Here is a 27194-nt window from a genome sequence, read left to right on the forward strand (position 1 = left end):
GTACGCGGAGTGATTATTGATGGCTAACTTTAATGGCAAGGCATTAATATACAATGCAGAAAAAATATATACCATATTTATTTCATGGATCAAGTTTCCATTTTTGCATGAGAAATCTCACCGGCCGTGACACATCACACAAACGCTCTCCATGCTTCATTTACTATACTTTGCTCTCTCCTCACTCTATTCTCTCTTTCCCTACAAAGTTTCCTCGCAGATTGAACAAAAAGAAGAGGAACAAAAGGAGAGGACAGAAAGCTAGAGATATAGATCAGAAGAAAGGATGTGGGAGTGGAGGAGAAGGGTGGCGGGGTGGCGGTCCGCGGCGGCGGAGGCTTCGTTCTCATCTTTAAGGCATTTGTGGTTTATGATGCCGTTGTTTCTGGTGGCGGGTTTGGTGGTTTTCTCTGGCCCTCGGAATTCCTTTTTGCTCTTCGCTTCTCCCTTCCTACACGGCGGCGGCGGCGATAGTGGAGGTGGGGTTTTCAATGGCTCTTCAACTCCCCCGTCACAAGAAATCTTCCGTCCAAACAATTCGTCGGTATAAATTCTTATTAGTTTAACTTTCTATTGCTTTTTTGAGTTACCATGAAAATTCGAAACCAGGTCACTAGCTAAAGGAGTGCACAACCTGATCCTAGTATGTTAAATCAGTTTAGATTGCTAAATGGTATGTTAAATCAGTTTAGGTTGCTTATAATTAATACAGAACATGTGAAATCAGTTTAAATTGTTCATAGAGCCAGAGCTAATAGATGATTCCCATAGTCCAAATTTGTAATAATCTGGGTGTGTGTTTGATTGGAAAGAGACTCATCAATTCTTAACCAAATGTCAAATATTTGATCTTGGATATGAATCGGAGTAGTTTTAAATCTTTAGGCTAGTTTTCCCATACAATAGAGGTACAATTCAGGAAGGGGATTAGTCACAATGAAAACCCTAAGTTAAGCCAAAAAAAAAAAAATAGTTCAAATTTGTAATTATAGTGACTATAAAGTCAATAATCTCACCAATTTGGTTTAATTTGAGTTGCCCCTAATCTATTGCTCTAATTTTACAATTGATAGTGCTAATTACTACGTAAACAATAATTAAACAAACACGAGACCAATTAAAGCAAGTAAATATCTTTATTGATCCTGGTGAAGGCCTTAAGTACAATCTATTTGGTTGCTCTGAGTACCGACTGACTGCGGTCGGGATTCTCTAATAACAACCTATCGATCGTACAAAAGTCCCTCACACTGTAGCTACTGTGGGTATTTATAGCCGCTGCGCCGGAGACACAAATCCGGTCGTTCGGCATGCTCTCCACGTAGCCACCACGTGTCATCCTCCCGGGTGCCCTGTCTGTCGTCGCAAGGAATCGCCACGTGTCCTTTGTCAGCTCTCTCGCCAAAGGGCTACCGTTCGGTGGTCGACATTGCCGCTCGGGCGACTCCCGGTCGGACTCCGACCGGGTTCTTCACAAGAAGTCCGACCTGTTACCTGCAAAGACAAGAAGAAAAGACAAAGACAGACCAGCCGGGGTAAATTTATGTCGGTCGGGATATTCCCTACCAACAATGTTCTAATTGGTGGATAATTCTTGAATACAGGAAACAAACAAGACCAATATGTTAAATCAGTTTAGGTTGTTCATAGTTAATATACGATTCCTATAGTCCAAATTTGTAATAATCTGGGGTATGTTTGAGTGGAAAGCGACTAATCCATCTTTAATCAAATGTCAAGGGTTTAATCTTAGATATATAGTAACTTTAAATCTTTAGACCACCCCTCCCACATAATAAAGGTGTCTACAAGTCAACAAGAAGATTAGTCACTGTGAAAACCCTAGACTAAACAAAAAAAAAAGTCCAAATTTATAATCACAGTGACTATAAAATCAATAATCTCACCAATTTGGTTGGAATTGTCCCTAATTTATAGTAAAATCAATAAAATCCATCTTTAATCAAATGTCAAGGGTTTAATCTTAGATATATAGTAACTTTAAATCTTTAGACCACCCCTCCCACATAATAAAAGTGTCTACAAGTCAACAAGAAGATTAGTCACTGTGAAAACCCTAGACTAAACAAAAAAAAAAGTCCAAATTTATAATCACAGTGACTATAAAATCAATAATCTCACCAATTTGGTTGGAATTGTCCCTAATTTATTGCTTTAATTTTACAACGACGTTCTAATTGATGGGTAATTCTTTAATACAGGAAACAAACAAGACGCACGAGAATCTTACAAGCATCCCAAGACCTTTGTTACCAACCGAACATGAAGAAACACAGAACGGAACATCATCGTCGTCTTCGAGTCCTACCGTGGATGTCGGGACAACATCATCGTCATCATCGAGAAGGTACAGTAAGTTAGAGATTCTGGAAGCTGGGCTTGCGCGATCTCGAGCTTCAATACTAAGAGGAAACCCAACAAAAGATGATTTCATACCTAATGGCCCTATGTACTGGAACGCCTCGGCCTTTCACAGGTACATTTTCTGCATATACTTTCCAATCCTGTTACGCCAATTTTCCCAAACTTGTATTTTCCTTTCTCCTTTTATGCGACACTTTCACCTTTGGGTTCAAGAATCGAATTTTAGTTTGACCTCGTGCCAACAATATGATATGCCCAATTAACTCCCTTAGTAGCTGAAATATTTTTGGGTGTGCCAAATTAGGCGTTCAGATGGCATGTAGTGATCTCTTTCATGTGTAAAGTCGTGAGATTGAGCATGAGTGGAGGCGTTATTGACTCTTTGTGCTTCGTTAGGTTGAGAAAGTATGTTTGAACAGATACTACAATGTAATAGAGTCAATAAGATTAAAAAAAAAGACTATATTTATCTCTGTCGAACATGACAGGAGTTATTTGGAAATGGAGAAAACATTGAAGGTGTATGTGTACCAGGAAGGGGATCCCCCGGTGTTTCACTTTGGTCCATGCAAGCATACCTATGCAATCGAAGGCTATTTCATTCAGGCAATGGATGTGAGTCCCTTCAAAACCTCGGACCCAAACCAGGCTCATCTCTTCTTCCTCCCCTTCAGTGTTACCATGTTGACTGAAGTGATTTATGTTCCTGAATCTCATGACTGGTCTCTCATGAAGAACACTGCCTTCGATTATGTTAACGTTGTTGCCCATAAATACCCCTTCTGGAATCGGAGTCTTGGCGCCGATCATTTCATGCTTGCTTGCCATGACTGGGTATGTATATATCAACTCCATTGTTTTTATTTTTGTAAATTAAATATTATGTTGAGAAAAGAAGAAAAAACGGTCAAATAGATTTTAATACTTTATTAGAGAAGTCAATTACTGACCTGTAATAGCTGGTCATTTAAGTTTTTGGAGATTAGTCTTTTTCGTGGAGAAGGTGAATAACGGCCGGCACTACTAGAAATTATAAAATTTTCGACCACTTGAAAGCAAGTTGATACCAAAAAGTGGTCGGAAATAGCAACAAAGCTTTTTTTGGATACCAAAAGTGATCCGAACAAGACTTTCGACTTGATTTAAGATCACTTTCAGGTGGTCAGAAATTTCATAATTTCCAGTAGTGCGTGGTCACCTATTTCACCGAGTTTATTGCACTTTTGGTCGGCGGCTATAGTGGCATTATCAGGATTGATTCATGACTTTCAAACCTTGCAATCTTGGTTCATGATTATTGTTTTTTTTTTACAAAATGGTCATTCCGGCTCATTTTTTGTCAATTTCTCACCGTAGTAAGAACCATTTTTTACCAAAAAAAAAGGGGGTCGGAAAATGGGTTGAAATGATATTTTTGAAAAAAAAAAAAAAACATGAATCGAGATTATAAGGTTTGAAAGTTGTGGATCAAATCTTGATAATGCCACTATTGTGGCGAGACCAAAAGTGCTATAAACTCCCTATTCACCTTTTTTTTTGCCGGAAAAGGTAACTTGCTAGTTGCTACCACCTAAACTTCTTCACAGGCGACCGTTTGTTAGTTGTTAATGATCAATTTTAGTTGCTGGAACATAGTCTCAATCCTAGTGATTTACTATTACAGATCAATAATTAGTATCAGAATAATATTTTATTTTGGTGAGTTTGATTGTAAATTTTAAAAGTTTAGAAATTTAATTTGCATGCCATGAATGGTGAAGGGGCCTGAAATATCATTTGCGATACCAAACCTACACAACAACTCCATCCGGGCACTATGCAACGCCAACACCTCCGAAAGATTCGATCCCAAGAGGGACGTCTCCATCCCCGAAATCCATCTCCCACTGGGCACGACGGCAGGCCTCCTAGGCGGCCCATCTCCCTCGAAGCGCACCGTGCTGGTCTTCTACTCCGGCGGCCTCCACGGCCCCATCCGCCCAATCCTCATGAAACACTGGGAGAACAAAACCGACGAAGACGTCCAAATCCACAGCTACCTCCCCGACGGCCTCTCCTACTACGGCATGATGCGCAAAAGCAAGTACTGCATCTGCCCCAGCGGCTACGAAGTCGCCAGTCCTAGAATGGTGGAGGCGCTCTACATGGGCTGCGTCCCGGTGCTCATAAAGGAGGGCTACGTTATCCCCTTCAGCGACGTGCTGAACTGGAAGGCGTTTGCGGTGATTATTCCGGTGGGGGATATTCCGAACCTGAAGAAAATCTTGACGGGGATTTCGCAGAGGGAGTATTTGAGGTTGCAGATGAGGGGAGTGAAGATGAGGAGGCATTTCGAGATTAACAATCCTCCCAAACGTTATGATGTGTTCCACATGATTCTTCATTCTATATGGCTTAGAAGACTCAATATTCGTGTTCGGGATGATGTTCATCATCTTTCTTGATTTTGGTTTTACTGATCGATAGATGCTTTTGTATTCTTTTTTTTTTTGAAAATGATGCTTTTGTATTCATTTTGCTGGTTTTTTTTTTTAACCGCGTGTATTCTTAGGATTTTATTAAGAAAATATTATGAATTAGTATGTAAAGGGCGGTAATATTTTATAATAATTTTATTTGGTAGAAATTTGTTCATTAATTATATATCACTGAATTTTTAATTTTTAATGTTTATTTATGAAGAAGAAATTCAAATATTTATATTTGTGCCATTTTTTATCATAAAATTCTAAAATTTATAATTTATGATACAATCTTAGTTAAATTGGACAAATAATCAATTTAATAATTACAAATTGAAATTTCAATTTGATTCTCAGCGAGGGCGTTTGATTACTTGTTAGGTTTGAGGAACCTCGAATAATTGTAGTAAAATTTTCATCCTCACTAAAAAAAATATTTGTATAACTAATAAGCTTTACTCCTTACACACTTTCAGGTGGAGACACGTCAAACGTGTCGGGGAAGTATTTTTTTTCAACCCAACTCGTTTTGGATTGGACAATTAGAATTTTTTAAAAATAATATAATATAATAAATTAATTAATATGAAGCGGCTGAGTCTGGCCCATTTAGCCCGTCAGTCTATGCTTAGTTGAGTTGGGCCAAAAACTCCAATCCAAATTTGAAACGAGTCGAATTGAACCCGACCCATTTCTTTCCTAACCTGTGACAGGCTAGCCTATACCGGTCGAATTGACAAATTATATTGTGGGCCAGGGTCCACAATGTACTGTGAACCTTGATCCAATATACATATTTGATTTCATAAGGTACATAATTTATATACAATGCACATAATTCATGTTCATAATTCACAGACGCATAAACACGATACAATAAACATGAATTGTGTATTATGAATGAATTCTATGTATTATGTTAAGTGTTTATGAGTTTCAACTATATAATACACAGAATCCATGTTCATGATGCATAGAATTCATGTTCATTATATCGTGTTTATGTGTATATGTATTATGAACATAAATTCTGTGTATTATAAACATAAATTCGATATACTAAATTTGAGCCCACAATGCACGATAGATATTTATTCAAAATATAACGATTGATCAAACTGCCCTGTCTTCACAGCTACACTTTTAGGTGATGAGTCTGATGACCGTGAGCTTATCTTTTATCACAAAAAAAAAAAAAAAAAAAAAAAAAAAAAAAAGTTTGCTTATATAAACTTTAATCTCCACCGCCTGCAGGCTGCAGCTTCCGGAGACTTCGTGGTACGTACTACTGCTTATTCATATTTCGCATTTTACTTAATCTGCAAGTATGCTATGGTGCCACCTACCTAGCTCTCCTCAGTTACGTGTCGACTTTTTACAACGTGTCAGCTCTTTACCACATTCTTCTTCCACGTGGCAACAAACTTTTAAAATCATCCTCTCAATATCCTTGCCCTTGACTATATAGTATATATATTCCATCAACTTGGCAAAGAAGTATGCTTGCTTGCAAAATATTGTAGAGAGAGTTAAAATATTTCTGTGAAGTTTTCTATCAGTTTAAGCTACCATGGCGTCAAGGCAAACGGTGAAAACAGAGAAAGCCGAAGCGGAGGCTAGGGCGGCGGCGGAAGACCTCAGTGAAGTTAACAAAGAAAGGAGGGAGTGCCGGAAAGTAGTGGAGTGTGAGCCTGCAGGGTACGATCGCGAGTACCGGCGCCAAGTCGTCCGAGAAGAGGAGGAGAGAAAGCCCGGCGTTATCGGCAGCATTGTGAAGTCGGTTCAAGGTACTCTCGGCCACGCGAAGGACGCCGTCACCGGAAAAACCAACGAAGCTGCAGAAGCCACGAAGGAGACGGCGGGAGATGTGGCTCAGAGAGCCAAGGAGACGAAAGACTCCGCGGCGGAGAAGGCTAAGCAAGCCAAGGACACGACGGTGGGGAAAGCGGCTGAGTACAGAGATTACACTGCAGAGAAGGCTAAGGAGACGAAAGACGGCGCGGTGCAGAAGGCCGGAGAGTACAGAGATTACGCCGCCGATAAGGCGAAACAAGCGACGGATTGGACGGCGGAGAAAGCGGGGGAAGCTAAAGACACGACGGTTGACAAAGCGAAAGAGGCGAAAGACAAAACGATGGAGAAAGCCGGAGAGTATAAGGATTACACGGCGGAGAAAGCGAAAGAAGGGAAGGAAACGACGGTTGGAAAGCTCGGCGAGCTGAAGGACTCCGCCGCAGACGCCGCCAAGCGGGCGATGGGTTTCTTCGTGGGAAAGAAAGATAACGACGTCAACCGAAAGGCTGCTGAAACTGAGGAAGCCGTCAAACAGAAGGCGGAGGAGACCGGCCGTGTCGCCAAGCAGAAGGCGGAGGAGACGGCCGAAGCCGCCAAGAAGAACGCGGAGGCGATTAGCCAAGCCGCCAAGGTGAGCCGTTTATAGCCTTCCAATTCCCCATAGCTCTCAAGTCCATCTGAATTTTTCTATTCTTCTTAGAATAAATCTTATTTAATTAGATATATTCTGTATGACAGAGTTTATTTAAGAACTATAAGAACTTATAGTTGATTCGTAACTCAAATGCAACTGTCACATATATTATATTAGCAATCACCAATTGATCATTCAATCATTCAATTCGAACCGGTCTAGAAAAGAGTTTGAAATTTTGGCAGGAGGAGGAGGAGGCTGCAAGGAGGAGAATGGAAGAAATGAAACTTAAGAACGAGTATCTGAAGGATGAAGGAAGACACTGGGACGAGGGGTACGAGGTTGGCAGGTGAATTTCTTTCCTTAAAATTATGTTTGTTCATGAAATGGAAACGGAAATGGCAGTGAATAATGAAGATTTTGGTTTTTGATTGAACAGAGATGATGGTTCAGAGAAGGGTGGGAATGGCGGTGGAATCATGGGCGCACTTGGAGGGATGAAGGATAAAATAAAGGGCACCCTGGCTCCAAAGCAAACCTACGAAGAATCGAACTACGAGAGCGGAGAAGGAAGAGGAACAAGGAGGGTGGTGGTGGATCTGAAGGTGTCTGATCAGATGAGCGGGCAGACTTTCAAGGAGACGCCGGCGGGGAAAACGGCGGAGACGCTGAAGGGGTCTGATCAGATGAGTGGGCAGACTTTCAATGATGTTGGGCCTCTCAATGAAGAGGGGATTCGAATTGCAAAAAGGAGCTCTTAGATCGTCTTTAAAAAAAGATACTTTGGTTTTGTTCTTAGACTGCAATGCATTTGCATGCAGCTTTTGTTAATGTGTGTTTGTTGTATCCTATAGACTAGACTTGCAATATGGAAATTAAATGCTTTCAGTAAATTCCTTTTGCTATGGAACAGTTAAACCTAATACCTGCACGTATTGATATTCAAGTTCAATGTATTTTGAAACTAGTAAGAATTTGGCATTGTATTAAAAAAAAAAAAAAAAACTATTTCAAGCAGTATGTCAATTTTGCACGTATTGATATTCAAGTTCAATGTATTTTGAAACTAGTAAGAATTTGGCATTGTATTAAAAAAAAAAAAAAAACTATTTCAAGCAGTATGTCAATTTTTTTTTGTTTATTTGCATATGCTAATTAAGTTAAACAGCTGTTTATTAAAAAATTGTTTTAGTTGTTTAAGTACAATTGATTGATTGATGTTGGTCAAGTTAGTAAAAAATTGATATCTAACATGAATTAGAAGTCCTTCTCTATACTAAGAGCATCCACGTTTGTGGATTATTTGGAGATATTTCAGACATTAATTCTCCCCATTCAAGATAATAGCTAATGTGGGAAAAAATTATTTGAGAGATAATTCTCCTGCAAATGAAGGGAGATTTCAGACAATGGTGGATTTCACCAAAAAATTAAAATAAACCATCACAGGTGACAGCCACGCGTGGCTGTCATCATAGCGCCTGACTTGCGCGTGCAGTGCAGGCGCGCCTGACATTCTTTTTTTTTTTTTTTTTTTTTTAATTTTAAAAATTTAATTTCCCTTTTTTTTTTCTTTTTTTCTCTCCCCACCCATCTTCTCTTTCCTAATCACTCTTACATTATCCCCCAATTCTCCCCAACAAATGTGGATGCTCTTATATTCACAATTTACTTTCTGTAAAAATCTAATTATCACTATACATTCACAATTTATTTTTTGTAAAAATCTATTTTTCTCAAATTGTTAAATACTACAATTTACTTTCTGTAAAAATCTAATTATCACTATATATTCACAATTTATTTTTTGTAAAAATCTATTTTTCTCAAATTGTTAAATACTACATTGCAAGGCGGATTCTAATCCTAACAACGTATGAATTTTTAGAATATATAAAATTTATTTTTTTAGAATATAAATTGTGTTTCTAAATCTAAATATATAACAGCTGTCAGTGTCATTAAATTCTAATTTATTAATATTACAAAACAATGTAATCAGTTACATATGTGTTAACCGAACATTTGGAACAAGGTTCACATAATAATTTGTGAAAAAGAGAAGTGCCTAAATTTTATCTGCTGAAATATCAAAATAGCGATTATTTGATAGGATCAGCTCCAGGCTCCAGCCGTTATATCATGGACCATGGCCCACAAAGTTGGTCCACAAAGCTTTGTAAACCATGGTCCAAAAATAACGTTATTTCTTCAAGTAAAGAAATGACTGCTGTTACATCTTAACATAGTTTGCATTTTTTATGTGTTAATTATAAAATAAAATTGTCTCACATATTATTTTTATATTATCAAATGAAATTATAGTTGTGTTGAAATAAATTACAATGTATATAAAATGTAACTGTTTTATATATTTAAGTGTATATTATCCAATGAAAATGTAGTTATATCAAAATGATATGTAGTTGTGTTGCAATGAAATTATAGTGTATATAAAATGAAACTGAACAACAATTTTACATATTTGAGTGTGTAATGTTGAATGAAATTATAATTATATCTAAATAAAGCTAGAGTGTATATAAAATGAAACTAAATACGTTATACAAATAGAGCTATTTTATGCGAAATGGCGCGGAACAGGTGCCGTTTTGGACTATGGGCCACAGTCTATTTGCCGATCAGCTCTAAGTGGGCTGGTTAAGGAGCCCATGAGTGAAAGGTTAATTGGGCCTGTTTGAAATTGCTTGCTAAAATAGGGCCCGTTTAATTTATGGGCTAGTATCAATATAAATTGATGCGCGCTATTAGGGTTTCACAATCGTGATTCGTGAAGGGAGAGCATCAGAGCGGCAGAGCTTACAGGAGCCATGGTTCTCAAGTAATTCTCTTCGATCCCCTTTAAGCTTGCATGAATTTGTTATCTATTTTGTTGTTTAAACTATGCCGTTATTTCTCGTTTTGTTCACCTCTTTGGGGAAGGAATAGCAAGTCTGTGTGAATTTTGAACAAGTTTCAACCTTTTGCTATATTCAAACGGGATGCATTCTATGTTTTTATTCAGTTCCTTTCGTATTCACAAGATTTATAGACATATATTCACCGAAGCACATGCGTAATCAGTCCCCTTGATGGATTCAAAATCAGATGTATGTTCGTCTTGTATAAGAATTGCTATGGTAGTTTCATTTTCAACAACATGATAAAAGCGGATTGAGTGCAAGAGATTTATTCTAAATTGAAATGTTCTCTGATCCCTGTGCTTCAGGATTGAAAGTGATATGCTTGAATGTGCAGTATATGTTATTGAATGCCCTGCACCTGATGTGCAACTAGTGCACTTCTCTGTGATTGTACCTTGTCCACTCCACAAATATATTACAAATCTAGTCATTAATGGACTTTGTTGTGATTTCAGGACTGAACTCTGTCGCTTCAGTGGTGCCAAGATTTATCCTGGGAGAGGCATCAGATTTATTCGTGCAGATTCTCAGGTTGAACTCTAATTGATGCTGTGGGGTTTTATCAATTATCCTTTTTTTTTATGTCTTTATGGAAAGAGTAAGAGTAGACTGTGTACTTTTTTCCCAATTTTTGCTAATTTTGATAATTTCAGGTTTTCCTGTTTGCCAATTCAAAATGTAAAAGATATTTTCACAACAAGCTGAAGCCATCCAAGCTTACATGGACAGCCGTGTATAGGAAGCAGCACAAGAAGGTGTGGTATATGTTTCAAGCATGATTTAGCCTCTTGAATTCGCATTATTTTGAATTTTTTTTAAACATTTAATGGATTAGTTACTTGAGAAGTAGGGTTAGCAAATTTATCTTATTCTGATTGGTTTGGTCATTTTTATTTGATACTGTTAGGATCTTGCACAAGAAGCTGTTAAGAAGAGGAGACGTGCCACAAAGAAGCCTTACTCTAGATCCATAGTTGGTGCAACCTTGGAGGTCATCCAGAAGAAGAGAGCTGAAAAACCAGAAGTCAGAGATGCTGCTAGGGAGGCTGCACTCAGGTACCTTTTATAGTTGCTTCTTTCTGGCTAACAATTTGTGTCTGACCATTCACAGTGAGTTTATGTAATAGAAATTCTGACACCAAATCTGTTTGTAATCTTGTTTGCTTATGCAGAGAAATTAAGGAAAGGATCAAGAAGACTAAAGATGAGAAGAAGGCAAAGAAGGCAGAGGTGATGGCCAAGTCACAGAAGGCAGGAAAGGGTAACATTCCCAAGGGTGCCGCACCAAAAGGTCCTAAGATTGGAGGAGGTGGTGGGAAGCGCTGAGCTAAACCCTTTTTTGTTTCGCATCTTGGCAAAATTTAGAGCAATAGCTAGTATTTCCGATTTTGTAAGATGGAACAAGTGTCATTTTGGTTCTGTGTGCTGAAATATTTTTTTTCTTCCAAATTTGAGTATGAAGACTGGCACTTTAATGTTTATTGATGATATTGGGATGATGAATCCCAGGCAGACTTGGATGGCAGATATGGTTTATCATTTCTTTCTGACCCATGTTTTGATATGAGGTGTTTACAGGGTTTTTTTTTGCTCTCATATATATCCCCTCCAATAGAAAATCTAGCTGAGTTATTTGATTAAACAGTTATTACTCATCACTGCTGAGTTGAATCAAGATGGCTAATCCAAGTGATGAGTTCAAACTTGTGATCATATGTATGTTCTCTGCCTGTTTCTTGATATCACGCACTGTAATATGGAAACAGAATTGGAATTAGCTTCTGAAGTGTGAAAGATGGAATTTAAAGAGTTTTTAATTTCTGAACACAAAGAACATTAGTGACTAGTTTAGGTAACTTAGTTTTACCATCATTTAGTTATATATATCATCAGGGCCACCATAACCAGACTACGTTAGAAGGCAAGAAGGCTGTATGGTGTGAAGCGGTCGAATCAAATAACAACTACTGCGAACCAATGTTGGGCAATGTTATTTGTGTTAACATTATTGTCTTGAAAAAACCACATAAGCTTCCTACACTCTTTTACTTAGAAAACTGAGTTGGATAAAAACCATTAGAGTCAGAATTGTTGTGTGTGTAACATTGGTTGTAGGAAGGAGTGATTGTTGAGCATCACATTTTTTCTTTTACTTATGCTCATATATAGGCGGCAACTACCGAGGATGACATTAAAAATAACATGATCTTGGACTATGCCAGGCAAGATATATATGCCATAGGCGGTTTGGGAGTCACTAGAGAATTTTGCTAGAGTTTTGTGCCATTGATGTAACCTTCAATACTAAGATTAATAAATGCCGATTGGATTTCTTTCTTCATACAGAATAACTTGAGTTTGTGATTCGATGAGAAAATTGACAAGAGCAGTTAATTGAATAACATACATTGCATGCATAAGCTTTAACATGTATAGTAGCTTATGTAATTAATAGTCAAATATAGTTTAATTACATAAGCTTGAATACAAGAAGGGATATAGTAATAATCAACTATCTGTACCAAAAAATTAACGAAAGAATTGAAATAAGTTAACAACATAACAAATATAATCAGAACGCAACATAAGAAATAAGGAATGAATAGTATTCCTTAATATATATAATAGTCCATAGCACACTAACTTTAGAAATATGAATAAAATCACTGCTGATATGATTATTAGCAGACACCTCTCATAACAAAACAATAGCAACAATAAGCAAAAGAATAACAAAGGAGAAGATCAGACACGTACGATTACATGTAGCTAGCAAAAAAGAGTTAAAATTGAGCACCAATTCAACTAACTGAACTCATCTATCAACCACTGCACTACAAGATGAGATAATGGAAGTGTAAATTGTGGTCAGGGATAAGTAGAAGGAAGAGTTGACCAATAAGGTGGCGGCATCAACGTAGTACAGTCGTCAACTACTACGTTAAACATGTTATTGTAGACGACGTTGCAACTTGGGATTGATGTGCTTTCCACTGTCTCTTCTCCTGACAATATTTCTGTCGTCGACACCTGCTTCTTTCTTGCTTCGTCTCTCACTATTGATCTCAATGCCACTACCTTTAATTTTCACATCAATATCAATTCACAACCATCAAATAATATAATATAATATATAGCCTAATTAATCTTACATTCCCCGGCCCCATAATTAACATCCAATATTTGATTATTTTTTAATATTTAATTAATAAATATATTCTTCAAATAGCGAGATTTACTATGTTAAAATTGTTGATAGAGGCTCACTTAGAGGTTACTACGTTCCAACATAGCTTGGTGATGGGTCATATGGCTATATTATCTCTTAAACACTAAGAGATTTCTTGGGGAAAAAAAGTCTGATAGATATAAGATGATTATTAGTTTTGAAAGAGATTTAAACATATAATTTGAACTGTCATCAAATTTTATGAGAGTTTTTTTTTGGATGACAAGGGAAACACACCGTGCCTGAGGGGAGTGGATTAGGTAAACCTCGTCTTGTGAATTTAGCCATCAAATTAAAGTATTACAAGGAGATAAACTATTCTAATTAAGTTAGGTTGTCCATATATATAGTTGATCCACTCAAATCAAGAAGCTAAGACCAATAAACTAACTGTTTTTGCTGGCCAGGAGTTAAACTAGTAACTTTGTAGTTACTAAATCAATAGAACTTGTTGATTGGGGTTGTATCCAATTTTTATGGACTTGTTACTCACTTGTTCATCACTTTCTGAGGTTTAGATGAGAGAAATAAAATAATGAAAAAAAGATAGCATACCTCCTCTTCGAGCTTCTGCTTCTCTCTTGAAACGAGGTCGAATTGATGCTTGAGGGAATCGCAGAGGCGCTCGAGCTGCTTAGCCTTCCACCTGGCCCGTCTGTTCTGGAACCACACCGCGATTTGCCTGGGATGAAGTCCCAACTCCTTAGCCAGCCTCATCTTCCTCTCTGGATCCAACTTTATCTCCTCCTCAAAGCTCTTCTCCAGCGCATCTAACTGCTCCGTCGTCAGCCTCTTCTTCTTGTCATTCTTCTCTACGACTCCACCCATAAACTGTGCCCCCTCACCCACCTGCACTGATGATGATGAACTACTCTTCATCATGTCTATACCTGATGAGAAGAGAAGAAGCCAACACCCAATATTAGATGTGATGAGATTTTATGTATGTTTGGATAGGATGTTAGAACGAACCTGCAGGAAACTGGTCATAATTGTAGGTGTAGAGGAAGCTGAAAGAAGCGGCATCTGAAGGAGGAACAAAAGGTCTTGTAAGATGATTATTATTCCATTCCATGTTATGTGTTGTGTTTTGACCTTAACTATTGTTTCTTCTCCTTCTTCAACTCCCTTCCTCACACGGCAGATCTATCGATGTTGAGTACATATATATATGGAAACCAGAAACACCATATCCCAATGTATATATAGTAAGTAAAGAAACTCCCCTCTTCTCTTGACTCTTAATTGGTAGAGTAGGGTTGGGATGGGATGAAGATGACTGACGACGTGTTTGGACCACGAAGGTAGAGAGGTAGAGAAATTAAAGTTTGAGGAGTACAGTTGAAATGAGAAGAGGGTTCCTTAATTATAAGTACCGTAAGTAAGAGTAAGAGATTACTTATAAAAATAAATTTCAAATTGAAGAATATATTAGAGTATACATACATGGTATAGTTCAAAAATATTCTAATGGACTTGTTGAATGAATAAAAGTAATTAGGTCGCTAAAAAAGTGTTTCTTTAATTCCAATGGAAAATACAGAAATCAAAGGCAATTTATATCCTACACCACGACGCGCGTTGCACTATGCGCCCAGATGCAAAACGACGTCGTTTTATTTATTTATTTTTTGAAATTTCTCGCCCCAGTGAATGGCAGTAGTTTTTTCTTTAAAAAAAATAACCCCGCTGTTCAAGAATGTACATAATGTTATACTAGAATACACATAATTGTATACATGAATGTACATAATTATATAACAAAATATACATACTCTTTTTAAAAGATAATACACATAATCTAACATAATACATAATAAACATAAACTTTTAACATAATACACATCAACTATTAACATAATACACACAAATTTTCTGATTCGGATGTACATAATTGTATAAAAAGAATGTACATAACTGTATAAAAAATGTACATAACTGTGTGAACAAATACACATAATCCCAGCAACTTCCTACCGCGCCTCCCAAAACGACGTCGTTTTGGGAGGCGCGCGTCGCACAGTGCTATGTGCGCCGTGGTGTAGGGTATAACGATTGGAAATCAACGGGTTAGACAAAGGTCCAATCGGGGGGTTGCGCCATGAATATTCTAGGGGGTATGTAACCATTGCCACATTAACAAATTTGTCATTGTACTCGGACTACTTGATGTTACTACTTATCTAAGAAGAAATTGATCAATGTCTGGATGTCCAAAGTGAGTTGTTAATCATAGAGGAGCAATGGTTGAGCCCGCCAAATTCTCTAGGGGGAGAAGTACCCAACACTTTTCGTATCATAAATATTCCCGAAGTCACAACATGTTAGGATCTGCACAGGGTGTGTTAATACCTGCATCATCATCTAGTCATCTTGAACATGCCCGAAGACATGCACACCGAGCCCCTGGCAAGTCAGCCAAGGCTGCACGACCTACTTCCCCATTGGTCGCGCCTAGAGCAACGTAGTTGCGCAAGGCGACACATCATGCCCTTGGCGGTGAGGTTGCATAGGGCATGACGCAACTAGGGGGGCGCAAACACCGCCCTATAACCACACTAGGGCTACCGGCCACATGTTAGCACCGCCTCTGACCCTCTACCCCCAACTTGTACTACACCACCCAAACTTTATTCCTAATATCCTATCCCACTCTGGTCCCAGAATAATTGCAACTTAATTGACTTCTTGTATCTCAATCAATGTTCCAACTTCAAGCTCACCCCTCCTGAGTGGAGCATGATCCCAGGGCCCATCAATATCGTTATGTATTATCTACTCCAAAATTTCATTTTTCACTCTTTGTTTTCATTTTTTCAATTAATAATGTTAGATTATGGAAAATACAGATGACGAAGATTGGTGATTGAACACATTGCAGAGAAGAAGAAGAAGATGTACACTCATTTGTTTGTCTCAGTTCTTTATTACAGCAATAAGAAGCATTATATATGAAAGCCTTCAAAAAACGGTTATAACAGAACATATGGGTGAAAAGACAAGAATGCCCTTGGGGCTCAATTTGACAAGAACAAGCCTGATCCCTTGACTGCCTTGACTCTTCTTGTGGCTGCATCACCTTGTATCCTCCAACAAATTGACTCCTCTTGTGGCTGCATCACCTTGTATCCTCCAACACCCCCCCTTAAGCTAGGGAATGGATATCCTGAAGACCCAGCTTAGAGTGAAACATCTCAAAAACTGGTTTTGACAAAGCTTTTGTAAATCCATCAGCAATATGCTTTTGTGATGAAATAGGGAGCAATCTGATCACTTCTTCTTGTACTTTCTGTTTGACAACATGGCAATCAATCTCAATGTGCTTGGTTCTCTCATGGAAAACATGGTTCTCACCAATGGCGATTGCAGATTGATTATCACAAAAGAGGGAAGTGGGACTGTCACATGGCACACCTAAATCTGTCAGCAAATAATGTAGCCATTGGATTTCACAGATAGTAGAAGCCAAAGCTCTGTATTCTGCCTCAGAAGAAGACCTTGAGACAGTAGCTTGCTTCTTGGTTCTCCATGAAATTAAAGCTTCTCCAAAGTATATGCAGTAGCCAGTGATTGACTTCCTAGTTTCTGAACATGTAGCCCAATCTGAGTCAGAAAAACCTTGCAGCCTAAGATGAGTGTTTGAAGGATAGAATATGCCTTTTCCTGGAGATCCCTTAAGGTACCTAAGTACTCTATGAGCTGCTGTTAGATGAATATGTGTAGGTTTGTCAACAAATTGACTCAATTGTTGAACTGAATGTGAAATATCTGGCCTGGTATTAGTCAAATAAAGGAGCTTCCCAATCAACTTTCTGTACACTTCTGGATCATTCAATGGAACTCCTTCTGTACTGATTAATTTCTGACCCGTGGTTGCAGGAGTTTTAGCTGGCTTGGCCTCCAAAAAACCATTCTCCCTCAGGATCTCTAGAGTATATTTCCTTTGACAAATATTGATGCCATCAGGACTTCTGAGAGCCTCAATCCCTAGAAAATAATTCAGACTACCAAGGTCCTTTATTTTGAAAGACATATCCAAGAATTTTTTTAGCTCATTGATTTGTGATGAGTCATTCCCAGCAACTAATATGTCATCCACATAGACAAGTAAAGAAGTAAAAGAGCTGCCTGAAGTCTTTGTGAACAAAGAGGGGTCTGCTGTGGACTGATGAAAACCAATTAGCATTAATGCTTGTGTCAACTTTGCATTCCACTGCCTACTAGCTTGCTTCAAGCCATATAATGACCTTAGAAGCCTACAAACCTGTCTAGGACTATCAATCTGGAAACCAGTAGGTGGAACCATGTAAACTTCCTCCTTTAGATCCCCATGTAGAAAGGCATTGTTGATGTCCAACTGTTGAATATTCCAATTCTTTGCAACTGCAACAACCAGGAATGTTCTAATGGTAGTCATTCTAGCCACAGGTGAAAAGGTTCCAGTGTAATCAACCCCCAATTGTTGAGTATACCCTTTTTCAACCAATCTAGCCTTGTATCTCTCTATGGAACCATATGCTCTATGTTTAACCTTGTATACCCATTTGCAGCCAATAGGAGTTTTTCCTATTGGAAGGCCTGTTAGAGTCCAGGTGTTGTTGGCAATCAATGCATCTATCTCAGTCTGCATTGCCTTTCTCCAAGATTCATGCTGGACAGCTTCTTGATAAGACTGTGGTTCAGGAGTAGAAGAAATAGACATAGCACATGTCCTATGACCAGGAGAGAGATGATCATAAGATATGACTTTGTCTAATGAATGTGGGGATGTGCTGTCCTTACTTCTCACCATAGATTGACAGTAATAGTCCTACAGCTTAGTGGGAATGTTCCTGGTTCTCCAAGATCTTCTAGGATGTGTTAATCTGATCTCTGTGGTTTCATTTATTCCATTGGTGAGATCAACTTCAATAGAATGTGGCTGAACATCTACTGGTGCTTGATCAAACTCAGTGGGATGTGGCTCATCAGAAGTAGAAGGCTGATTGGACTCAACAGTTGGTGAAGCCTAATTAAGGTTAGCTGGATATAACTCAATATCTGATGGTGAGTCATTTATTTCAACAGAATGTGGTTCCACATTTTGAGTATTGAAATGCATGTGCCTTCCTGTAACATCTGCATCAACTGAAACAGGAATTAAAGGCAGAGAAGGATTAAAGTGTTGAGACTCACTATTGGCTCCTGAAATGTTGCCCTTATAGGGATAAATGTCTTCATAGAACTGCACATCTCTGGAAATGAAATCAGAGTTATCAACAAGATCATGAACTATGTACCCCTTCACATTTGCAGGAAATCCCAAGAAGATACATTTCTTGGCTCTTGGCATCAACTTATTTCTCCCTTGTGAAGCAGTGGCAGCATAGCATAGACAACCAAAGGTTCTAAATTGACTGTAATCCACCTTAGCTTTGAATAACACCTCATAAGGTGATTGTCTATTATTTAAGGGAGTAGGTAGCCTGTTAATTAGATAAGAGGCATGCAAGATACACTGACTCCAGAACTCCATTGGTAGCCCAGATTGAAATCTCAGGGCCCTTGCCACATTCAACAGATGTTGGTGTTTTCTCTCAGCTATTCCATTCTGCTGTGGGGTGTTCACACAAGACTTTTGATGGACAATGCCTTTCTCATCAAAGAAAGCATTCATAAGAAACTCACTTCCATTGTCTGTTCTCACAATCTTTATCTTTGCTGAGAATTGTGTATCAACATACTGATAGAAAACTTGAAATAAAGATCTAACCTCAGATTTGTTCCTCATGAGGTGAGTCCAGGTGAATCTGCTGTGATCATCCACTATTGTTAAGAAATAGTGTTCCCTTTTCTGGGATGCAACTGCAAATGGTCCCCATACATCCATGTGGATCAGATCAAAACAATTTTTAGTTCTAGATGTGCTTAAAGGAAAAGGAGACCTCTTATGTTTAGCAAAATGGCAACTATCACAAGCAGTGCCATGAATTTTATTAGAGTAAGCAGGTTTTATTCCATACAAGTATTGGATCTTGTCCATAGGATAGTGTCCTAATCTATTATGCCATAATTGCAATGTCACAGCACTGCATTGTCTATCATCAATTCTATCAGACTGATCATCTTTCTTCTTGGCAGGTGGATGCTTGACCAAGTATAGTCCACCCTTTTCTTCAGCAAAACCATGCACTATTCCACAGGGATCCTGGATATTACATGACACATCATTCATAATAAGTTTGCAGCTGCTCTGCCTAGCCAATCTACTAGCAGAAATGATATTGAAAGAAAAGGTTGGGATATGAAGAACATTTTTCAATAGCAGATTTGGATAAAGTTTGATTTCCCCCACTTTAGCAACCTCCACTGTTTGTCCATTAGGCAGTTTGACAGAGATATCCTGGACCTTATGGCAATTCTCAAGATATTCTAAGGAGCAAGTAATGTGGTCTGTGGCTCCTGAGTCTAGAATCCAAACTGTTGAGCAATTCAAAATGGAATTAACAAGATAGTTAGAAATAGACTTGCCTTCCTTAGGTTCTTCTAGCTTGTCTCTGAAATCTGTTCTGATTCCAGATTTTCCAACTGTGAGAGCAGCACTAGTAGATGCTTGACTTCCCTGGTTTTGATTCTGCAATAATGACAACAACCTCTGGAATTGATCAGCAGATAGGCCTATGTCTCCAACCTGGTTTACTGAGCCACTTTGAGTCTGTTGATTGTCATTATTCTGCCTGCCTTTGGATTTGTAACCAGCTACCCATCCAGGTGGGTAGCCATGCTTTTTATAGCATTTTTCAACAGTATGACCAAGCAAATTACAGTATGTGCATTTTGGAACATTCTTTCCTGTGTTATTGAACTTTTTCTTACCAAATGAGGTTGAAGCAGCCACCAGTGATTGTTCATCAGTATTCTGATACTGAGTTGCATTGGAATAAGCAACTTCATTGCTTTTATGACTTCCAGAGCCGTTTAGCTTTCTTTCCAGCTTCAAGGCCATGTTCAAAACCTTCTCAATGTTTGGTATAGGATCCATCACCAATACCCCTGACTTTATAGTTTCAAATTCCTCATTCAATCCTTCTAGGAATCTTATCACCTGATCTTCCCCTCTATCATTTTGTATCTTACTCATAAGTTTGCAGGAACACTTAGGCACACATTCACACATGTACATAGGTCTCATTGCATTTAATTGTTCCCATAGAACATTGCATTTAGTAAAATACTCATTCATAGACAAAGTACCTTGAACGTTTTTGTAGATTGCATTCTGAACTTCTGCTATTCTATGTGGATCAGCCTGTGAATATCTTCTCCTCAGAGTTGTCCAAATCTCCTCAGCTACTTCAAAGTATAACACACTTTCTGCTATGGTTGGACTGAGCGACTTCAGGATCCAGGAGCACACAATATCGTTGCACCTTTTCCAGATCGCATATCTCGGATCAGTTTCCCCTGGACACACAATGCTTCCATCTACAAATCCGAACTTATTCTTCACCCCTAGGGCAATCTTCATGGATCTGCTCCATGAAGCGTAATTGCTTTCATTTAGGGGAGGAGAAACAAGCGTAAGGTTCGGATTCTCCGTAATATGGAGATATAAGGGATCATCGAACTCCTCTGTTCGATACGAGTAGTTGCGATTTGCAGCAGTTTGATTGATGGGAGGAGTGGCTGTGGCGTCTTCTGTCGGCGTTGCTCCACCTACTCCGGAATCCATGACGGCGGCGGCGACGTAACTACGGTAGCGCTCTGATACCATGTTAGATTATGGAAAATACAAATGATGAAGATTGGTGATTGAACACATTGCAGAGAAGAAGAAGAAGATGTACACTCATTTGTTTGTCTCAGTTCTTTATTACAGCAGCAAGAAGCATTATATATGAAAGCCTTCAAAAAACAGTTATAACAGAACATATGGGTGAAAAGACAAGAATGCCCTTGGGGCTCAATTTGACAAGATCAAGCCTGATCCCTTGACTGCCTTGACTCCTCTTGTGGCTGCATCACCTTGTATCCTCCAACAAATAAATGCCTAGTTACTCTCTTTCTCTCTCTCTCTCTCTCTCTCTCTCTCTCTCTCTCTCTATATATATATATATATATATATATATATATATATATATATATATATATATATATTCCTTTCTTTTTCCCTTTTTTTTCTTTGAAGGCTCACTTTTCCCTCTTCATTTCTAAAAATTTCACCAACATTTTCTTATGAGTCTAATTATGTCAAATCTAGCATTACAAGCTCAAATTAAACTTCGAGTCAAAACTTGATTTGAAGTTAAAGTTCATCTCAGATCTCCACTCAACTTAAGCTTTCAAGTGCTTAATCTCAACTTAAAGCTAGGTTTGGTATATGAAATTAGGGGATGGTGTGGGTTGTTGGATATGCATGGCGACATGCCGATCGAGGCTATAAATCTATAATGCAGAGTGTTAATTAACCCTTATATTTTTTTTGAGTACTATTGACTCTGTTATAATGTAATATATATTCATACATATTTTATTGAAGTATAAAAAGTCAATGCTCCCACTGAAGTTTGAAACTCTAATCTCACATTTGGAGAGCCACAATTATACCACGTACTTGACCACAACGTCTTTGACATTAACCCCTAAAATATAATGTAGAGTTTCCATCAGGCAATCTGGTCCCTTAAAACCCTGTGGTTTCGGTCTCTTCCATAGTATACACATCAAGCATAAAGATAAGGATGGGTGTTATGGGTTTTCCGACAACTAACAGGAAGACACAGATTCAGTTGTCGTTTGCCTTTCTTGTATTCTTTGCATGCCCTTCTTCACCGACCACTTTTTTCTTTGACTCTCGACATCCTAAGCTACTATACGTCTTAAGTTGCCTGTTGCAACCCCAACATTCACTCAAACTTTCAGTGTGTATACAAATTGCCACTTGAAAAGTATTTCAACCTTTTTCTAACCTTTAAGCAACAAAGTTTTGTTTTTGTTTCTCTTTAATTTTTTCCCAAACAAAATGAAACACTAATCAAATCAACATTTTTTTAGGAGTTCCATTGGAACTTCTTTTATTTAGGAAGCCTAATTACACTATTAATTTGCTCAACATAAAAATGGATTTGACACTTCCTTCAAAAAAGAAAGAAAAAAAATGATAATAATATATATGATAACATTATTCAATATCTTCAATTCGCTATTGTAAAACTAATATATTCAAATTCAATTCAGATCATGCTTACAAAGTTACCTCCAATATTATCATTACATTAGTAGTTTACGTAGTACTTACCAACTATGCCCAAACTGCTAGGTTATTGCCATATAATTTTCATTTGATTAAGTTGAATAACTAACATAGAAATGTGGAACAGACAAACGGATGACATATATAAATAAATAAATAAATAAATAAATAAATAAATATATATATATATATATATATATATATATATATATATATATATATATATATATATATATATGCGTGTATTTACAAATATTTTTTTTTAAATATGCAATTATTTACCATTTTATTTTAGGAAATATATTTTAATTATTTTTAAAATTTTAAAAAATCCAAGACATGTTGTAATTTTATTAAGATAAAACATTTTCAAATCGTAAAAATATATATATGCTCAGTTTTTAAAACATGTGTACATAGTAGAGACTAGAGAGTAGAGGCCATCTAATAATTGTGTGTAGATCATAAATTAAACTCATTTGAATGAGTCCTTAAAACTAGGTTAGACACGTTTCTTCTATAAACAAAACCTAAGCATGTGACTACTAAGTGTTTAATGCCCTACAACATGAAATGGTCCCACCAATACAACCTCGTCACCTAATAATCTAATATCACTTCCATGCTGCAAATTTAATTATATGATATGATATGATATATAATATGATGCACAACGTAACGTAACGTAACTTCACACCATCACTCACTGCATGCCTTAACTCTTCCATGCATTACTCTAATTTATTGTGCACCTCTGCCCAGCCTCCCTTTATGTTAAATGCGAAAATGATATCACCTCTATAGGGTTCCCTGCAAAAATGCTACAAATACTATAACCTTTTTTTTTTTTTTTTTTTTTTAATTCTTTTTTAGAATCGAACTATTAGACCAAGTTTCTGCTGACACTTGTTGTTTCATTCACCAGATTCAAATCGGAGATCAGATTGCTTGAAAGTAAATTCATTCAACTTGAGCTCAACGTTGTAAAAATCGGCTTAGGCGGCCACCTAGGCGCTAGGCATCCATAGGCCAAGGCGATTTCAGCCCTAGGCGCCGAATTGGGCGCCTAACATGGCCGAGTCAGTGCCCAATTGGACTAAGTCGACACTCAACTTGGGCTAGTGTTTTTTTTTTTATTTTTTTCTTCTGTTCAGCTACTCTTATATATTTTTGCAGCCATGCATGTACTCAACTAACCATCTAACATATACAGTTAACTAGTTTGGGGATTATAAAAGTCTAACAACTCCCATAGACGGAGCCAGAGGGCCCTGCCCCCCCCCCCCCCCTCACCCCACCCCACCCCTACCCTATATTGTATATAATATGTATATATAGTACATTATTCATATAAGTATATAAAACAAATTATGTAAAAAAAGGTTGTGATAGACAAGGTGGTAGTTGATGTGTATGAGTTTTGGAATGGCTTGGGTTCGAGTTTTTGCATTGATAATGTCACAGTCTTCTTCACTTTTTTGATTAACACAATTAAATTTTGGCATGATATATATAACTTCCATATAACTTTCTTTATATTAATAATGGAATGTGTAATTTATAATGCGTTTTATATTCGAATTGTTTTATCAAATTAATTATGTTTTATATTTTGTTATAAATATTTTTATAAAATTTTAATATGTTTTATTTTAAGCTATATCCAACAATATTTATTGTTATACTTTTTAAGTATTTCATTTTTTTTAAACATTCTTTTTTATTTTAATTTTTTTCCCTCACTAAAAAAATTTTATGAATCCGCCATTGAATCCATCCTTACTTCTTTGCCCCCCCCCTCAACATATTTTCTGGCTCCGTCCCTGACAACTCCCAGTTCCGATTGGGAAAAGTGGAGACGGTCGGCCGTCTAGGTGGTGCCTAGGTGCTCTAGGCCCTAAGCGTCCTGAGCACCCGACTAGCGCCTTCTGCAACATTGCTTGAGCTAGAAATATAATTGTTGGTAGAAATGACATATTTTGCTATTGTTGTTGTTTCAAGTGTGTCTGTTGTGGTATTACTACTAATTGGGAGTGACGGATAAAACACAATAATTATATTATCAATAACATGTTACAACGTCACTAGCTTAATAAATGAGATTAAGAAATTTCATTCACTAATGAGAGATGATTACTTCCATTGAAAGATGAACCACCTATATATGCTCATGTCAACAACTTCTATACTCCTAGGTTGATGAGGATAAGGACCATGTTGATAATCCTTTGAGAGTGCTTATAGGCCTAATTACAACTAGGACTAATTAAGGCTCTTTTGGGAAAACTGTGAAAGTAGAATGGTTAGAACGGTAAATGTCAAATTGGAGTAAGGTAAGGTTCAATCAGTGGTGCAAACAAGTCAATAGAATTTACTCGAAATAGGTGGTGATTTGAGTTCAAGTAACTTAGGCAAACTCAAGTTTGGTTCGATTGGCTCAAATTGAATCAGAGCTTTTATCAATTATAGTTGGACTTGCATTCAGCTCATAAATTATATTTCGCCTAGAATTTGACTCTCTCTAAATGGCTTGTGAACAACTCGATTAGCCATAAGCCAACAATTTTTAAGCTCACGAGTGGTTCAACTCGTTTGCGCACACCCAAATTTAAAGAGTCTTCAAGTATATACTCTTTTTTTTTTTTTTTTTTTTTTTTTTTTGAATGATGAGGAAAACCTCACAACCCTTTCGGGTGTAGACAAAGGACCACAAAGAAATAAATTAGCCTAAGTTACTCATAGTTAATCGACTCAAACTAAGGGGACAAAGATTCAAACTCGTGACCTTGTACAAGCATATATCTATTGTCATCTTGGCTGGGATTACCCGTCTTCAAGTATATACTTTCTTTCTTTTTAGATAATGAGGAAAACCCCACAATTCTTTCTGGTGTAGGTAAACCCTGCTTTGTGACCCTAGTTGGCAAAGGAGCACAAGGAAGCAAACCAGCTTAGGTTACCCATAGTTAATCGGCTCAAACCAAGGGGACAAGGATTCAAACTTGTGACCTTGTAATTACAAGTGTAAATCTCTTGCAATTTTGGTTGGGGTTACCGTCTTCAAGTATATACTTTTGTTTGCACACTAGTAGGTTGGCATAACAGATCTCTCCAACTCAATGAAGCATTCATGGTGACAATAAATGGGCTGCTACTAATCAAGAAACAGCAGCATCACCCACCAACCGTGGGTTGTGCACAGACAATCCCCAATCCATATTCCATACACAGATGATCAAAAGAGGAGAGAAGAAGAAAACAAAAAAAGGACCGAATTACCAAATAGACAGCTATACTAAAACCAAGAAAACCGGAATACTGAGTGCTGGCTTGGAGAAGGACAGGCGGCGCCGATCAAGGACCAAGTACAAATTTATAGACAGTAAAGACACATCAAGTGGTCTGAGATATTGCTAACAGGTCTGTATCAGTACCACCATTAATGGCGCAGAAAATATTTATGACTATATCCATTCACCAGTAAATACTATTAAATCCACATGAAAAAAAAAAAACTTAATGTAAGTGCAGAGGACGGGTGTAGGGGCCAAGTGACGCATTTTCTTGAAAGCAAAAAACAGCGCAACATTAATGCATACAGCTACTGCATGCATGTTTTCCAGCAAACACTACTTTCTGTGAGAAAAAAAGGTTGTTCTTTATGATCATCTTCCAGTTCCCACTATTTCCAAACTAGATTCAATAGGAACATGCAAAAAAAAAGAGGTAAGGAACGATGAGAATTAGCAGTTCCAGGTGTACAGTGAGGCTTGAGGCAATTGTAAAGGTTGCAGTAGTAGATCCAGGACAGTAGGTTTAGTAGCTTGGTTAAGGATTAGAAGTAAAAGCAGTATAAAGGGAAATTTCACAATGCACACATATAAATTCGATTGTAAAGAGGATGTAAATCGCGGGATGTGTCTTGATAGTGCAGTGATTTGAGTTTTTGCACTGACCCTAGCATCCCACCCTTTGCGGGATTCGACCCTAGGTACTCGCTAAATATTACCCAAAACTCAATCTTTCCATCCACCAAGCTATGCCCCGGGGGCGGGGGCTGCCAGAAGTATATATGAAGATAGTAAAACTTGTAAAGCATAAAGTACAGCAACATTATAAAATTTTCCTAAAGGATGAGATAAAAAGGCAAGGCTACCAATTTAGGTGGTAATAAGCAGCGAGAAACAAATCCTCGTTTCCCTTTTTCTTTTAGGCAGCAAAGCAGAACACATGCAGTCATGTATGAATGATGTATTTCAACAATAGATTCAACAAACCAGAAAATTAGTCAGTATAAGCTTCTTACTAATTGAAGGGGTTCTACGCACTTTGGTCCAGAATAAAACACAAGTATAAATATAATTCAAACAGAAGGTTATAGCAATCACATATTTGATTAGTGGATAATAAATATGATTGGAGAAAACAGTCCTTTTCCCTCCTCCTTATAAAGGACTAGTCATCCCCCCTTCAAAGAAAAAGTAAAAAGGATGCATAATTGTAAGGAACAATGAGTTAATGACACTACCAAATA

The 27194-nt window shown here is 37.6% G+C and overlaps 4 protein-coding genes across 8 annotated transcripts; 3 read left to right on the forward strand and 1 right to left on the reverse strand.

The window, feature by feature from the left end:
- Positions 1-4997, forward strand: LOC109151353 (probable glycosyltransferase At5g03795). 2 transcript variants are annotated; one of them, XM_019299331.1, is made up of 5 exons: positions 1-544; positions 2223-2497; positions 2874-3219; positions 4146-4862; positions 4927-4997. In XM_019299331.1, the coding sequence occupies exons 1-4, from the start codon at positions 287-289 to the stop codon at positions 4827-4829; spliced, it is 1563 nt and encodes a 520-aa protein (XP_019154876.1). In that variant the 5' UTR covers positions 1-286; the 3' UTR covers positions 4830-4862; positions 4927-4997. The 2 variants fall into 2 exon arrangements, with proteins under 2 accessions (XP_019154876.1, XP_019154885.1); XM_019299340.1 differs by having other exon boundaries at positions 2235-2497.
- Positions 4998-6335: 1338 nt separating this feature from the next.
- On the forward strand, positions 6336-8185 carry LOC109151364 (embryonic protein DC-8). Of its 4 annotated transcripts, XM_019299379.1 has the most exons (4): positions 6336-7272; positions 7521-7624; positions 7715-7880; positions 7914-8185. In XM_019299379.1, exons 1-4 carry the CDS (start codon positions 6418-6420, stop codon positions 8034-8036), a joined length of 1248 nt encoding a protein of 415 aa, XP_019154924.1. In that variant the 5' UTR covers positions 6336-6417; the 3' UTR covers positions 8037-8185. The 4 variants fall into 4 exon arrangements, with proteins under 4 accessions (XP_019154924.1, XP_019154898.1, XP_019154906.1 ...); XM_019299353.1 differs by having other exon boundaries at positions 7715-8185; XM_019299361.1 differs by having other exon boundaries at positions 7524-7624; positions 7715-8185.
- Positions 8186-10037: 1852 nt separating this feature from the next.
- LOC109149301 (60S ribosomal protein L24) lies at positions 10038-11741 on the forward strand. The gene is made up of 5 exons (XM_019297014.1): positions 10038-10117; positions 10655-10730; positions 10853-10954; positions 11107-11255; positions 11372-11741. Exons 1-5 carry the CDS (start codon positions 10107-10109, stop codon positions 11523-11525), a joined length of 492 nt encoding a protein of 163 aa, XP_019152559.1. The 5' UTR covers positions 10038-10106; the 3' UTR covers positions 11526-11741.
- Positions 11742-12822: 1081 nt separating this feature from the next.
- LOC109153760 (putative homeobox-leucine zipper protein ATHB-51) lies at positions 12823-14736 on the reverse strand. Its single transcript, XM_019301627.1, has 3 exons — positions 14401-14736; positions 13984-14318; positions 12823-13277 (listed from the first exon to the last, which is right to left on the reverse strand). Exons 1-3 carry the CDS (start codon positions 14501-14503, stop codon positions 13068-13070), a joined length of 648 nt encoding a protein of 215 aa, XP_019157172.1. The 5' UTR covers positions 14504-14736; the 3' UTR covers positions 12823-13067.
- Positions 14737-27194: the final 12458 nt, after the last annotated feature.

This window comes from Ipomoea nil, unplaced genomic scaffold, assembly GCF_001879475.1.
Source record: "Ipomoea nil cultivar Tokyo-kokei standard unplaced genomic scaffold, Asagao_1.1 scaffold0268, whole genome shotgun sequence".
NCBI lineage: Eukaryota > Viridiplantae > Streptophyta > Magnoliopsida > Solanales > Convolvulaceae > Ipomoea > Ipomoea nil.

Bases quoted from the DNA above. Each gene is read 5' to 3' on its own strand.
- LOC109151353 (XM_019299331.1), top strand. From the start codon at position 287: ATGTGGGAGTGGAGGAGAAGGGTGGCGGGGTGGCGGTCCGCGGCGGCG. The intron at 545-2,222 runs GTATAAATTCTT...TCTTTAATACAG, and splicing joins TCCGTCCAAACAATTCGTCG to GAAACAAACAAGACGCACGA. The intron at 2,498-2,873 runs GTACATTTTCTG...CGAACATGACAG, and splicing joins AACGCCTCGGCCTTTCACAG to GAGTTATTTGGAAATGGAGA.
- LOC109151364 (XM_019299353.1), top strand. From the start codon at position 6,418: ATGGCGTCAAGGCAAACGGTGAAAACAGAGAAAGCCGAAGCGGAGGCT. The intron at 7,273-7,520 runs GTGAGCCGTTTA...AAATTTTGGCAG, and splicing joins CGATTAGCCAAGCCGCCAAG to GAGGAGGAGGAGGCTGCAAG. The intron at 7,625-7,714 runs GTGAATTTCTTT...TTGATTGAACAG, and splicing joins GAGGGGTACGAGGTTGGCAG to AGATGATGGTTCAGAGAAGG.
- LOC109149301 (XM_019297014.1), top strand. The intron at 10,731-10,852 runs GTTGAACTCTAA...TGATAATTTCAG, and splicing joins TTATTCGTGCAGATTCTCAG to GTTTTCCTGTTTGCCAATTC. The intron at 11,256-11,371 runs GTACCTTTTATA...TTGCTTATGCAG, and splicing joins GCTAGGGAGGCTGCACTCAG to AGAAATTAAGGAAAGGATCA.
- LOC109153760 (XM_019301627.1), bottom strand. From the start codon at position 14,503: ATGGAATGGAATAATAATCATCTTACAAGACCTTTTGTTCCTCCTTCA. The intron at 14,319-14,400 runs GTTCGTTCTAAC...TCTTCTCATCAG, and splicing joins TTATGACCAGTTTCCTGCAG to GTATAGACATGATGAAGAGT. The intron at 13,278-13,983 runs GTATGCTATCTT...TGAAAATTAAAG, and splicing joins AGCAGAAGCTCGAAGAGGAG to GTAGTGGCATTGAGATCAAT.